Raw genomic sequence first — 14,978 nt, 5'->3', positions numbered from 1 at the left:
ATTACAAACTTCAGACAAAATGACAAAGGTACAAGACTGTGTACTTAAAGCTGCAGTCCGTAAGTTTTGCCTCTTTGTCGCCATCTCTGTTTGAAACCTGCGGCTCCTCAGCGTGGATTAATCTAATGTTTTGAGGAGTTTGTGTGGCTGTCAGTCACCGCACCGGAGTGGATACTGTACTTCAGAATCAAAGATTCTACGTCTGGGAAGTATGACTAAAATAAGATTTTTCACCGAAAAATGTCATCTGAACAAGTAAGTAACATGTCTGCCACTTTTGTTGTGACCAACTGAGAAAAAAGCTTTACTTGTAGATTTAAATTTCTGTACAGTCTAATCTTTTGCTTTTGACTATGGGTGAATCTCCAGTTGTCACTGATGATTGTCATTTGGTCCTTTCTGGATTACAATCCGCCATCAAAATGATCAATTTAATTATTACAGCTGCTCTGAGAAAAGGCTATAAATGATCCACCACCTGCAGCATCCTCACATGCGATAGCCTACTAGCCGGGACTCCTTCTTTATGTATACAGACGTGACGTAATGACGCAAAGACGAAGGCGGCATGCTCGAATTTCCTGCAGAAGCTACCAGTACTGCTCAAATTATAACACATTATTATTGAAAGCTTACCATTGTGAATCAGGTTAAGGTAGGGAGTTTTGAACACTGGCTTGTTGTGTACTTGCTCAAAAATTGATTTTGGATATTTTTTAAATAAAAACAGTTAAGGACTGAAGCTTTAACGGCTTTAATAAGGGAAAGAACTACAAGCACATGAAGCATTGCAAAGAACATAATCGAATTAAATATAACTTCTCATGCACAAATGTTGATTTTACATATATATATATAGTACATATATAAATATAAAAAACATAAATATAAAAAAATATATATTTAAAGTTTATTGCAAAATATGCATATATATACAGTATTTACACACAAATATTTAAGTATTTTGAGATCTTAGAAAAGGCGATTTCTCAATTACATCATTCGCAGTGCTTCATGGGAGTGGGCGGAGCTGAAGAGTTATATGTGTAATGTAGTTTTACACTAGGAAATTTGCTGTTAAATATGATCATTTTTAAAAATAAACTGAAATTACGGCTTCAGCAGAAGCAAATACCATGGATTAACAAACTTCTAGATCACGTTGTCTTTAATGGTTTAAAAGTTATTGTTCAAAATCAATTTCCCTATGGAGATTTATTTCCCTAACCTGTTTTTACAACAGGAACCCAACTGTTGCACTCTATTGGTATGCAATTGCAAAAGTGGTTGAGTGATTTTTAGCATGTTACTATGTGATTTACACTGCGATCTAGGACAGTGGTTGCTAGAATGTTGCTTGGTGGTTCCTAAAGAGTTTTATGTTGCTATGTGGACATTAGGTAGTTTTCTGACTCAAGTCAAAAGAGCCCACTCTTAAGTCTCTCCCAGCTCCATCATTTAGTGTAAGTCTTTGGGATTAGTTTAACCTGTTTTATCGGGCCAGAAAAAATTTGAATCACTCAAAAATATAACAGAATAACAAGATGCATGATAGCACATGCATTGTGGTGCAAACTACAAGTCAAACTTCAACACAAAGAGTTGGGGATTTGTTCTAATCACTAACCCTATAAAAGGTGTCCACCAAAGCCTGAGGCTTGTGTATTTTTCCAAATGTTTTCAATGTGAGCACTGCTTTTTTTAAACGGCAGCAGCGTGACGAGTTGCTGAGTGTCTATTTCATCCTGAAGCCTCTGCATTTCTTTACCAGTCGCCAAACTTGGAGAATGTTCAACATTGGGTAAAACGCTGGGTGAAACCCAGCCATCCAATCACAGTAGAGTAGGGCGGGACAAATACCACACCTAAGTTAAGCAACAGTAGCAGCTCTTGTCTTTGCAAACACAACTAATAAAGCAGCACATACCCAGACTCATATCTCTCACTTACCTTAGCTTTAGCATCCACATCTGCTCCATTCGCAACCAGGAATTTCACCACGTTTGCCTGTCCAGCCCTGGCAGCCATATGGAGCGCCGTCTCTCCCCTCTAAAACACACACAGAGGAAGCTTCTGGAAAAAGGTACTTCTGTGTTTGGACAGTAAGCCTTTGTGTGTGTATGTGTGTGTGTGTGTGTGTACACAGCCTTTTCATCAGACCAGGCCCCTGTCTTGCTCTCTTTGTTTTGACTGTCTCAATGAGCTGCACCCCAACAAAGCCTAAAGCATGTTTCTACGGTAACAGTGGGTTGCTGTTGGCCCACCGTCTGTCTGATGGGGAACAGTCGAGCATGATTACAGTCTGACTGTACTCTAATTACAGTAGAGTGAGGAGCTCCAACCTGTGGTCAGACGTATGTTTAAGCACATGGACAGAGGCTGTTATTACCCTAAATGGCTTTATGAAACGGGAGACCAAATCAATGTGGCAAGCAATGACACGTTCCAGAGAAGAACATGGCTGGCCTCTGGGGCTTCGCTAAAATGTTTTGTTTTACTCTTTTTTTTTTCCATTATCAAAAGGAAACTTGTAAAACTGTTTGTTTGGTGCTGGTGGGGTTGGGGACGGCTGTACTCACCACATTCATTGTGTTAGGAGACGCTCCGTGATTTGTCAACTGAGTCACAATATTTTCATGGCCCATAAAAGCGGCCACATGAATCGGCGTGAGTCCAGACTGCCAGAGACACAGAAAAATGCAGCTTTGAGGTGATGGGAACTGCATGCTAAAGCAAATATTACCTCATTTCAAAACGCACATGTTGTTTTTTCAAAACAAGAGAAGATTTCATTCTCACTCTATCATCAAATGCTAGACTGCTATGTATGGAAGCTTGTTTCTACCTCATATTAAAGAGAGTTTAAAACAAAAAAATAAAGTCACACTGTGAGAAATAAAGTTGCAATTGTGAGATATAAAGTCACAATTACTGTATAAGAAAGTGTCACAATAATTGCAACTGCAAGTCACAAATCTGATATATAAAGTCATATTGCAAATATAAAGTGACATTGTGAGTTTTTTAAAGTTTCACTGTCAGATATAAATTTGCAGTTATGAGAAATAAAGTTGTAAAAATAACCAAAAATAACCAAAAAAAACACACAAAAGAAACAAAAGTGCAAAGAAAACACAAAAGAGCAAACTATCCCTTGTAATTGTAACTTCAAATGGGTTATAAAGTTGCAAAATAGTCACAATTATTAGAAACAAATTTTAAAACTACAAGATTTAAAGTCACCGTGCAAGATATAAAATAACAACATGAGATTTTAAATTGCACTGGGCTATTTAAATTCACATTGTGAGTTTTAACGTTGCAATTATAAGAAACTAAGTCGCAATTTTGATAAATAAAGTCACATTGCAAAATATATCAAGTGAATTGCAGAATAATTGTCGGATACAAATGTGCAATTATGAGGAATAAAGTTGCAAATGCATAATATAAAGCCATGTTGTGAAATATAAAGTCACAATTAGCGAATATAAGTCACTATTGTGAGAAATAAAAGTCTCTAAGGCGCAATCAGGCTCAGTAAACGTATTTCACAACACAGCATTTTCATTAGAGGTGTAGGAACAATACAAAAGTAGGAGAGGCACTTTATATTTGGCTCATGAATATTGATTAGGTGACACAATGTTCATATTTTGCTGATTTGGTAAAATGCCGGTAAATGGGCAGTAGCCATGGTTGGATTACAACTTGCTTGCCTGAAAATTCAACTAAATGGTCTTAAATTCATTGTTCTTCACACCACATACAGGCAAAATAAAAGCTTTAAAATACATAATTATGCCCTGAAATATGGGGGAGACAAACGTCCAGTTACAATGGTTGCTATGACCCTGGTTTCCACAGATAACCAACATTTCTTACAAAGACATATGCAACATTTCTTACATTCAGAGTTGATTGGTGATTGTTGAACTGTTGATTAAAAGAGATCAAATTGCATAAAGCAAGCTCTGCAAATGTAGATATTAAGAAACAATCCAGTTTCTTTCTCACTCACCTCAGTCACAGCCTGAATGGACGCTCCGTGTTTCAGCAGCAGCTCCATCACTTTAATCCTGTTCTTCTTGCAAGCAATGTGAAGTGGTGTAAAACCATTCTACAGAAAAAAAAGAGATTCTGGTGAGTTTTAACTCCAGCTTATTAATGCAAATCTGTTTGCTTTTTGCCCATAACCAGATGACGGAAGAGTTAACAAAGCTTTGTTTCCAGACGAATGAAAACACGTGGCTCCTGCTGCTCAATGCTTGGCAGGCTCGTATTTCTACAGTTTTCTTTCTCTCTTCCTTTTTTCCTCATAAACTGCAGCGACACGCCCGTTCTGTAACCATTACTTCAGAGCATGACAGTATGCACTGCTCTCTTTGCCAAGAGAGGCTTTTTACAGATTGCCATGGTGCTGTTCAGAAACAAAACTTGTTAAATGTCATGCTCACATATAAAATGTGGAGGACACCATCTAAGGTGGAAGCCAAAGGGGGAGTTCACAGTCCCAAAGTTCACAGGACTAGCTAACTGTTTTTTTTCCACATCATGTTTGGGCTACAACATCTGATGCATATTGCACACAGAACTGGAAACATTTTTTGAATCAGATTGGCACATAGGTTTTTTTTCCACAACAGTCTATTATTGTGGAATAACATTCTTTTCGATAAACCCACCCATAAATGGCACATAACAACAAAAACTGTAGGAAGCTTTACATGTCATTCAGATGGTCTCTTGCTGTTTAAGGGGAGGGTTCTCGGCCAGAATAAGCAGCAAAGTAGACCAGACCTTATGCTGATAGCCAAAGGTCCTGAAATGGAAGACTATAGCCGCGTTTCCACCACAGGAACTTTCCGCTGGAACTAGGAACTTTGGGGTGGTACTCGGTGTGTTTAGACCACAGGGACCAGGGTCTAAATGAAGTTCCCGGTAAAAATTCCCCCTCAGAAAGTCTTTAGGTAGCACTTTTTCAAAGTTCAGGAACTTTTGGGGGTGGGACTTAGGCGCTGAACATGCTGATTGGTTGTGTTCACACAGAATTTTGATTGGTTGACTCCAACATATTATTTCAACAACCATTTTTAAGTCTGTAGCAGTGCATCCAATTCGAATCAACAATGGAGTTTAAAAAATACGACCAATGGACCGACGATGAGGTTCAGGCTTTATTAAAGGGGATGTCTAATGCCATTTCATGCATTCTGACTTATTTAAACTGGTAAATAAGTTAAATAGTTGGATTCTAATGCTAAACATGGCCAAGTTGGATGGATGACCTAGTATTTCTGTGCCAAATACACTCCTTTTCTAGCCTGGATGCCAGTCGAATTTAGCCCCGCCCTCAAGTTTGAGTTCGGGAAATTCGGTCTGGACTTGATCCGTTGTGGAACAACTATGCTTGAACCAGAGCTGTTTGGACCAATGAAATTGTCAGGGTGGGCTTTATACGATGATGGACAGATGATCAACAGTAACGTAAGCATTCACGTCACCAAAGAGTGCTTGGGTTGAATTCGTTCTAATCCTAAACGGAGAACTTGTTCGTATATGCATTAACCTTTACTATTTCTCTCAAAAATGAGGATCGTGTTGGTAAGTACTCTGTGTATCCTTAAATTCTTTACACTCATCTTCTTCTTCTACTTCTACTTCTTCCAGCGTCCGTGCAGTTGAGTTCTGTTGACAACTATGCTTCGCTCCGTTGCTCTGATTGGCTGTAGGTCTATCCAATTGAGGTCTTTCCTGGTTCGGTTGAAACACGCCCCATAATCACAGCCCAATGGAGCAGTATCAGACTCATAATATTCTACAACCCCAAATCAGAAAAAGTTGGGACAGTGTGGAAAACGCAAAAAAAATTTCTAAATTTCTGAGATTTCTAAATTTACTTTGACTTGTATTTCATTGCAGACAATATGAACACAAAATATTTCATGTTTTGTCTGGTCAACTTCATGTTATTTGTAAATATGCATCCTTTCCTGTCATTCAGACCTGCAACACATTTCAAAAAAAGTTGGGACAGGAGCAATTTAGGGCTAGTAATGAGGTAAAATGGTTAAATAATGATGTGATTTGAAACAGGTGATGTCAACAGGTGATTGTAATTATGATTTGGTACAAAAGCAGCATCCAAGAAAGGTCTAATCCTTTAGGAGCAAAGATGGGCAGAGGATCGCCAGTTTGCCAACAAATACGTGAGAAAATTATTGAAATGTTTAAAAACAATGTTCCTCAAAGAAAGATAGGAAGAGATTTGGATATTTCACATTCAACAGTGCATAACATAATTAAAAGATTCAAGGAATCTGGAGGAATTTCAGTGCATAAAGGACAAGGGCGCAAGCCTAAGCTGAACAACTGTGATCTCCGATCCCTCAGGCGGCACTGCATCAAGAATCGTCATTCATCTATAAGCGATATCACCACATGGGCTCAGGACTACTTTGGCAAAACCTTGTCAAGTACCACAATACGTAGTTACATCCACAAATGCCAGTTAAAACTGTACTGTGCCAAAAGGAAGCCCTATGTTAACAGTGTCCAGAAGCGCCGTCGACTTCTCTGGGCTCGGAGGCATCTGGGATGGACCATCACACAGTGGAAACATGTACTGTGGTCAGATGAATCAGTATTTGAGGTATTTTTTGGGAGGAATGGACGCCGTGTGCTCCGGACCAAAGAAGAAAAGGATCATCCAGACTGTTACCAGCAACAAGTCCAAAAGCCAGGGTCTGTCATGGTATGGGGTTGTGTCAGTGCCCATGGCAAAGGTAACTTGCACTTCTGTGAAGGCACCATTAATGCTGAAAAGTACATAGAGATTTTGGAGCATAATATGCTGCCTTCTAGAAGACATCTTTTCCAGGGACGTCCATGCATATTTCAACAAGACAATGCAAAACCACATTCTGCACACATTACAAAGTCCTGGCTGCGGAGGAAGAGGGTACGGGTACTTGACTGGCCTGGCCTGTCTCCAATAGAGAATGTGTGGTGCATTTTGAAGCGCAAAATGCGACAACGAAGACCCCGTACTGTTGCCCACCTTAAGACTTGTTTGCAGGAAGAATGGGACAAAATTACACCTGAAACACTTCATCATTCATCGTCTTTTAAGTGTTGTGAAAAGGAATGGCAACATTACAAAGTGGTAAATTCTTTACTGTCTCAACTTTTTTTGAAATGTGTTGCAGGTCTGAATGACAGGAAAAGATGCATATTTACAAATGACATGAAGTTGACCAGACAAAACATGAAATATTTTGTGTTCATATTGTCTGCAATGAAATACAAGTCAAATTAAATTTAGAAATCACTTCTTTTTTTTTTAATTTGCGCTTTCCATACTGTCCCAACTTTTTCTGATTTAGGGTTGTAACTAGAATTGAGTATGACGACGTCAGGCTACTCCTTTCCAGGATTCGAACAAGATTCAGAAAAAGTTTTTTTTCGATTATTGTATGATGTCATAAAGTAGAGCGAGAGCTAGAGTGCCCATTAATGAGCTTTGTTCGGGTTACGGAATCCGTAGGAAGAGTTCTGCAAGTGTGTGTGTTTGGTACCGGTCACGAGTCGAAACTGCAGGCGGTGAGTAATACTGCATGTTTGTGTTTTGTTGGCAATCGGCGCCTAAGTGCATATAATGCACTTAAGTAAACAACACGAACGTATAGTGAATCGAAAGTTATCCAGGGATAATGCCATGATGTATTGTGTGTGTGTGTGTGTGTGTGTGCTCGTGACTCTTTAGCCCCACCCACTGCACGCCTCCACAAGCTTGGCTGTTTTTCGAACAGAATCTGTACAGTGTATCTGTCTTTAAATCTGATAAAACTAAAGACTCTTCAGAGATATGAAGGATGCAATACTACTCTATAGGTACTCAAGATTAACATGAAAGAAATTGTGTGTGTTATGTACCCTTTAAGCTTATATGAGGAGGATGAAAGTCGCGCAAAGTCATACGTCACCGGACTAATTTGTCTAATCTTCATGGTATTTTAGACCGCGATGGAAATGCAGACAGCAACAGGTCTGTGTAAAAGAAAAGGTTTCTCTATTTCTCATAAATCTCTATTTGCTGGATTTTGCGGTCGGGAGTGGGACAAAACGTTGCGGGTGGGAGCAGGAAGAAATAAGGAAGAAATAACTTCTTTTTAGCAGAAGCGGGTGGGAACAGGATAGAATCTGGACTGAAAAATCGATCCCAAACAGACCTCGAGATTGAGCAAAGTCCTATTTGTTAACGCAAGACTCACCAGTGCTTTGGCATTAGGATTGGCCCTCTTGTCCACAAGGACCTTGGCAACTTTGTAGTGTCCGCAGTGTGCAGCGACGTGCAGGGCCGTCAGGTAATCGTTGGTGACATCGTCCACGGGCACGTCATGATGAAGCAAGAGCTGAACACAGTTCAGATGATCTCCTTGTGTGGCCATGTGCAGGGGCGACAGGCCATTCTGTTGAAACACACACACCAATTTAGGTTATGAAGAAATTAAACTGAACTAACTGAAGAACTTTCACTTCTCTATTCTTTAGTTTTATATTTGTCATCTTGCAGGAAATTACAGATGGAGCAAATCTAAAACAGTCTTTTATCTTTCTAAGAATTCAGAGAAGAAAACGTAAACTTTTAAAATCCAATAGAGCCATAATCCCCCTCCTCAAAAAGGACATCTGGGGTAAAATAACAGCGAGAGGCTATTTATACGTCACTATTTGTACTAAAACAATTGCTCTATTGTGACATTAATCGGCTGGGATATTATCTAATTTGCCGAAAAGTCTGTGACCATGTTTTGCTTTCAGATTCCAGGAAAGTGTTCAGTGATGCAATGGAAAATAAAAGAAAAAAATGATGTCACATCTGCATATGCTTAAAGTAATAGTTGATGCCATTTACTCGCCGTCACATCATTCCAAACTCATATAACCTTTTCTGCAACACAAAAAAGGTAGTTTAAAAATTGGGGTTTAAAAGGCAATTAATATTCATTAATATTACAGATTTGACTGCACTAACACTCCGCATCGGATGAGAACAAAGCTTGAATTGAGCTGGATAATGAAACTACAGTGTTTTGTAGAGCTGCTTATAAATAAATTGAACTTTGCTCTATTATTGAACTGAAATGAATCAACACTGAACTGACTTGAGCTGAATAATGACACTATTGTCTTTATAGTGTTATTGAGTTTGTTTCATAACTGATGAACTCACAACTCCCAGACACAAGGAAATGTTAAGCAGAATGTCAAGGCTGCTCTTTTTCATATAACGAAAGTGAATGGACACATCTATTTCATTTTGCCTTCAGCATTTTTATTCTGTTTGGCACAAAAAGTTCCCATTCACTTTCAATGTGTGGAAAAGAGCAGCATGAACATTCTTGAAAATATCTCCTTTTGTGTTCTACAGAAGAAAGAAAGTCATGCAGGTTTGGAACAACCCGGGGTAAGTAAATGATGACAGAATATGCATTTTTAGGGGGAACTATCCTTTTAAAGGCAGAACAGCATATCTAACCTTCGTCTTAGAGAGGATTGGTGCTCCGCGATCTAGTAACATCTCAACTACTTGCTCATGACCGCTCCTCGCTCCACAGTGTAAAGGTGTCAGGCCGTCCTGAAGATATGAAAACAAACACACATATATTAAGCACACTGACCCACTGGCAGGTGCAAGAATCAACAAACGTCAGCCATCATTAACATTACATCTCCTCCCAATACTAAAGCCATGTGCCAATATGTCAAACACACAATGACAGACAGCGTTCCACTACTGGAGACAGAGATGAGTGCAACATCTGCATGCAATCTTTCTTCGACGGTGGTGCCAAACACATGTAACCTGAGGGATGCGGTGGTTATCATTTATTAGAATCAAACCGCATGTATCCCTGAATCCAGCCAATAAATTTCCTGTTCATCTTGAAAAGCACTGTGTGCTTCTAAGAGAGCAGCTGAAACTAGCCACAAATGAACAGCAATTGAATTTGTTTCCTCTGAAACGTGATATGTAATTCGTTTATAAATAACAGTTTTTCTTAAAGCTGCAGTCCGTACCTTTTTTTGGTAAAAAATTATATAAAATAAATTTTTGCGCAAGTGTAACCCCTCCTGTTCGAATCAAAGGAGTGAGGTTTACTAGCACAGCGACTACTAGCTGGCCTCCGTTACACAACCCACTACACCTCACTCCCATCCGGGTCACGGCACCAACGTAACCCCTCCTGTTCGAACCGCCCGCTCCAAGTGGGACTCGAACCCGGGTCCGCCGGCATGAGAGTTGGACGCTCTAACAATGAGACTATAGGCTGCAACCTCTAACATCAGTCTCTAGAGCGTCTCTTGAGATCAGAGGAGTGTAGTAGGCTATATCGTGTGTGTGTGTGGATGCTGCAGGTGGTGGATCATTTGTGGCCTCTTCTTATAGCAGCTGGAATGTAATTAAACTTGTAATTTTGATGGCGGCTTGTAATCCAGAAATTTCAATTCTTCCTTGCTGAGGAGCCGTGCCGATGCACAACCCAGGTAAAGAAGATAACTCCGCAAATAACTGCAATTTCAAGGTTCAAACCGAGATGGAGACAAAGAGGTAAAACTTACGGACTGCAGCTTTAAGTCTTTCTTAACTACACACGTGGTGTTGTGCAATAAAGGCAATGGGGACAACCATGTGCTCACTTCCTCTGATGAGTTAAATATAGAGCTGGAAAAGAAAGGCAGTCTGTTTGGTTTAACTGCTTGCGGCACTGACCTTGGTTCTGGCGTCAATTCGGGCCCCTCTCTCCAGCAGCAGCCTGACCATGTTGGCATTTCCTCTTTTCGATGCCACATGGAGAGGGGTGATGTCATTCTGTCACAATAAAAAAATAAATAACTAATTGTTAGACACACAATCAAGTTCTAAAGAACAAGATTCAAAGCATGCAATGTAAATACATACTTCATTGTTTTTGTGTGAATGTATAATATTTGCCGCCTTGGTATCCTTGCATGGATTTCATGAGAAAGCTTTCTGGTGTACATCCTTTTCATGATCTTGATTATAAGGCTAATGCTAAAAGCATAATGGCTTAATAATACAATTTAACGGCAGAAAATAAGTCCCAAAATTGCTGAAATTAACACTTAAATTACACATTAAATGTTTATTATTCATTAAAAAGTTGATTTTAGAAATCACTCAAGAGGGAGGAAATTTTTTTCTGATAACTGTATCCATAATGAGTGTACATTTATCCATAATGAGAATATAATCAAAATAATGGATTACCGGGCCTGTATTTAAAATGTTGCGTCATGAGCATTGATGTACAGATTATTATTATCATTTTTTTTACAAACTGAGGTACAAGTCTGTAGAGATCTTTAGCAACTAACAGCATGCAATTGATGATTGAACAAAAATTGTATATGCTAATGAATATTGATTTATTTATTTACTGAAATAATTTCTAATTCTCTTTCCTTTGCATACAGGTTGGTTTTTATTTTGTCTTAATTTGTCTGCACCTGTGGCAATGTGTTGTTGGTGGAATATGAGCGCAATATCAGGTCAAACAATATGTGTTCCATCATAGAGATTTTTAATAATGTTGCAGATATGAGAGATTCTGTCGCTAGCTGCAATCATGGCACAGATGTAGTGCACAGCGTCACACTAAAGACAGAAGTATTGGGCTACACCACCCTCTAGTGATGGCTCACAAAATCCCTAACTTACCATGATGGACTGCTTTTTAGAGCATAAAGGACCCCATAAAGCTTGTCTGCGTATACCAATGATGGGCATTTTGGGAACAGTACAATTCGTCACTTAAGTTAAAACTGTGTGGGATTGAATTTGAGTACACAACAGCAAATGCTTTGACATTGGTGGATGTAGTATATTCTAAATCTTGGAGGTTTGGATGTCAGATCTGTGGAATCAAATTTCACTTCATGTCAAGGTCAAAGATCTGCAGAGAGACGCTGGTTTACATGGTCTAAACAGTTTAGGGTCAATCTGTGTATGCAGTGGCAAGAAGGTTGTTTGGATCAAGTGTATTGTATCAGGAGAAAATGTTTATTGTTCTGAAAACAACATTGGTCGAGTTTAAGCAGCTGATCTTTCAACAGTTATTTACAGTCCTCTAATTTGTTTGGCTGAAAGGTTTTCTGAGAGTGCTGTAATATGATCTAACAGTACTGGGACGCTTCACTGCTTGTATCGTACTTGTCAGTATTCAAGGCATTCCAGGTCAGAGTATGTGAGTGGTTTTTTTTTTTAAACAATACAATTTTAGTGTTTTCTCTCACTCTTTGGGATTTCTTTGTGTAGAGTAAGCAGGGAGTGGAAAATGGAAAACCTGGCAGTGGAGTCGGAGTGGAGTAATTAAAGTAATAAAAGTGTCCAATATAAAGAAAATAAAAAGTATTTTCAAAAGTCTAGTTTAAAATGTGCACTACCATCTCTTATGCTCACCAAAGCTGCATTTACTTGATCCAAAAATACAATAAAAAAGGGTAATATTACGAAATATTATTCAAATTTAAAATAACTGTTCCCCAAACCTGTTCTGTTTCTACACTGATAACCCTGTTTGTATATAAGCCATAAGTTTTCCATAGTTCTTTGTCCTGTATTGTTTATGTTGAAGTGATTGTGCTATTCGTTGTTGCCAAGTTGAAAAATGAACTCACCAGCGGTGCGTCTTTTTCGCCACCCCGAACATAGAAGCCTGTTAGAGTATTTGGGCCTTGTGCTCAGCACGATTGTATCACCATCACCATCCCCGCTCTGCACCAAGAGAACAGCCAGCCTGCATCCCGATGCATGGATACGTTGCCAGAGCCCATCACAGATGGAGGAATTGAGCCTAATATGATGAAGGAGCTGGAGCCTACTACAAGAACGGAGTCATACATCCCCCCAGAGCCTGAGCCTTGCAAGATGTCTGAACAGCTGTGTGAGCCGGCAACATTGTCCGTAATTGTGGGAGCCTTCGTGGAGTACGAAGGAATGGAGGAAGACCCTGCCCACACTCCCACTGCCAAAAAAGAGCTGTTTTCTGCTGTATATCTTGAGAATTTGGATGAGGAAATTCCTGTTTCTCCCGCCACCTCCCAGCATGGACTCTCCAATGCCCCACGCTGGTCCTGCTCAGCATGAACTCTCCTGTGCCCCAGCTGGTCTGGCCCAGAGTGTTTGGTGTTCCAAGAAATTCCTCCCAACCTCCCTCTCCCACCTCCTCATCCAAAATCAGTCAGTTCCTCAGCCACGTCTCCAGATTCGCCCTGTTAAGGGAATTCCCCAGCTTCTCCTCAAACCACTGTTCCCGTTGCTCCACCTCGGCCCGTTGCCCTGAATCCTTCGCCTTGGTTCCTCCCTCCCTCGGCTCCACCTGGGACCATCAGCCTTATGGCTTCACTGGGCTCCCTCGACCCTCCGGCTCTACATCGGTCAGAAGTTGTCTCGCCTGCGCCACAGACTTGAGAGCCGTCCGCTGCGCTTCATCTCTCTACCCCTATGACTCAGTCTGGCTCCACCCTCCTTCTGGCTCTACCTCAGCCCTCAGTTGCTCCAGCTTCAACTTAGCCCTCTGGTACCCTGGTTCCACCTTGGAAGGGGGTCGTTGACACAGCTCTGTTGCAGCCTCCAAAGTCTGCGGTGACATGTTGGTTCACCTGCTCTCCATCTGTGCTCTGGCTCCTCCCTCCCTTGACTCTGCCGTGGGACATCGTCCTGGCTAAAATCTGGGTGGCCATCTGGATTCTCCATCTCCACCCTGGTTCCTGTCACCATCTTCGCCACACTGGTACTCCTCAGTCTTCGTCCCTGGTTCCCTTTCCTCTACCTGCTTTCTGCCCTCCTCCAGAGCCCCCACTCTCAGTTGGACCTTTTACGGAGCAAGGCCGCATCTTTCCGGGGGGAGGGCGTAATGTCATGTGTATGTTCTGTTTTGGTTTTATTCTAGTTCCTGTTTCCTTTGTTCTCATTTTCCCGCCACTACTTTGTTTCAATGGTTGTTAATTAGTTCCCCACACTTGTTCGGTTTCTACATTGACTACCCTGTTTGCATATAAGCCCAGAGTTCGCCATAGCTCTTTGTCTTGTATCGTTTATGTTGAAGTAGTTGTGCTATTCGTTGTTGCCAAGTTATCTCCTTTTTTGGATTTACCATCAAAAGTCTATTTCGTTTGCTACTCCAGCGTTGTGTGCTCATTACAGCAGCCACTCGTTACTAATATATTCTAAAATGCAATTTATTCCTGTGATGGCAAAGCTGAATTTTCAGCAGCCATTACTCCAGTCTTTTTTCCCCCTAAGAAATAACAATAAACGATTCCAAACTACTTAAGTAATACTTAATTTGTATTAAATTAACACTGACAGTTTGGCTTGAACATTTTTCTAAATTATTTTTTAGAAATAAAAATCATGAAAGATGAATTCAAGTCACTGTATGTGTAAATTGCATTTTATATGTATATTTTCATCAATAGATCAACATACTGTTTAGGAAAATGAACCATTCAAGAAAAAGAGGATTTATTTAAACAGAGTTCTGATTTTGCGTATACTTCATTTAATTGTCACAAAATTGTATTAAGTATCATGTAAATATATAACAAAATACCTTTTGGGAGCAATTTCAGTTAAATATGACATAAAATTATTTTCCTAAGGGACAAAAAGGGTACTGCATACAGAGAATGACCCTATTCTGACACTAGTGCAGTTCATCCACCATTCATATCCATCCACCCCACTCTTACAGAAACCCACAGCTGGAGTTTGCGTCCTTACCCTCGCCTTGAAGTCTACGGCAGCCCCGCGGTTCAGAAGCAGGGTCGCTACATTGATGTTACCGTAGTGAGCCGCTATGTGGAGAGGGGTGAAGCCACTCTGGAGAGGGACAGAGACAAATAAAGCACAGGGGTCAAAATGTCACATACAGAACTCTGAAGGCCTT

General features: G+C 40.2%; 1 protein-coding gene across 11 annotated transcripts in view; it reads right to left on the bottom strand.

The window, feature by feature from the left end:
* Positions 1–14,978, bottom strand: part of ank3b (ankyrin 3b) — a 250,423-nt gene that overhangs the window by 81,667 nt on the left and 153,778 nt on the right. For all 11 annotated transcript variants that reach the window (XM_079845616.1, XM_079845625.1, XM_079845626.1 and 8 more), the window contains exons 8-14: positions 14,813–14,911; positions 10,778–10,876; positions 9,542–9,640; positions 8,274–8,471; positions 4,022–4,120; positions 2,580–2,678; positions 1,951–2,049 (exon numbers count right to left, since the gene is read on the bottom strand). In XM_079845616.1, the coding sequence (XP_079701742.1) occupies positions 1,951–2,049; positions 2,580–2,678; positions 4,022–4,120; positions 8,274–8,471; positions 9,542–9,640; positions 10,778–10,876; positions 14,813–14,911 (792 nt within the window). The remainder of the gene's footprint in view (positions 1–1,950; positions 2,050–2,579; positions 2,679–4,021; positions 4,121–8,273; positions 8,472–9,541; positions 9,641–10,777; positions 10,877–14,812; positions 14,912–14,978) is intronic.

The sequence above is a fragment of the Gobio gobio genome (assembly GCF_949357685.1).
Source record: "Gobio gobio genome assembly, chromosome: 20".
NCBI lineage: Eukaryota > Metazoa > Chordata > Actinopteri > Cypriniformes > Gobionidae > Gobio > Gobio gobio.
The sequence above is the reverse complement of the archived record's forward strand: the minus strand, read 5'-3'. Positions and strand labels throughout refer to the sequence as shown.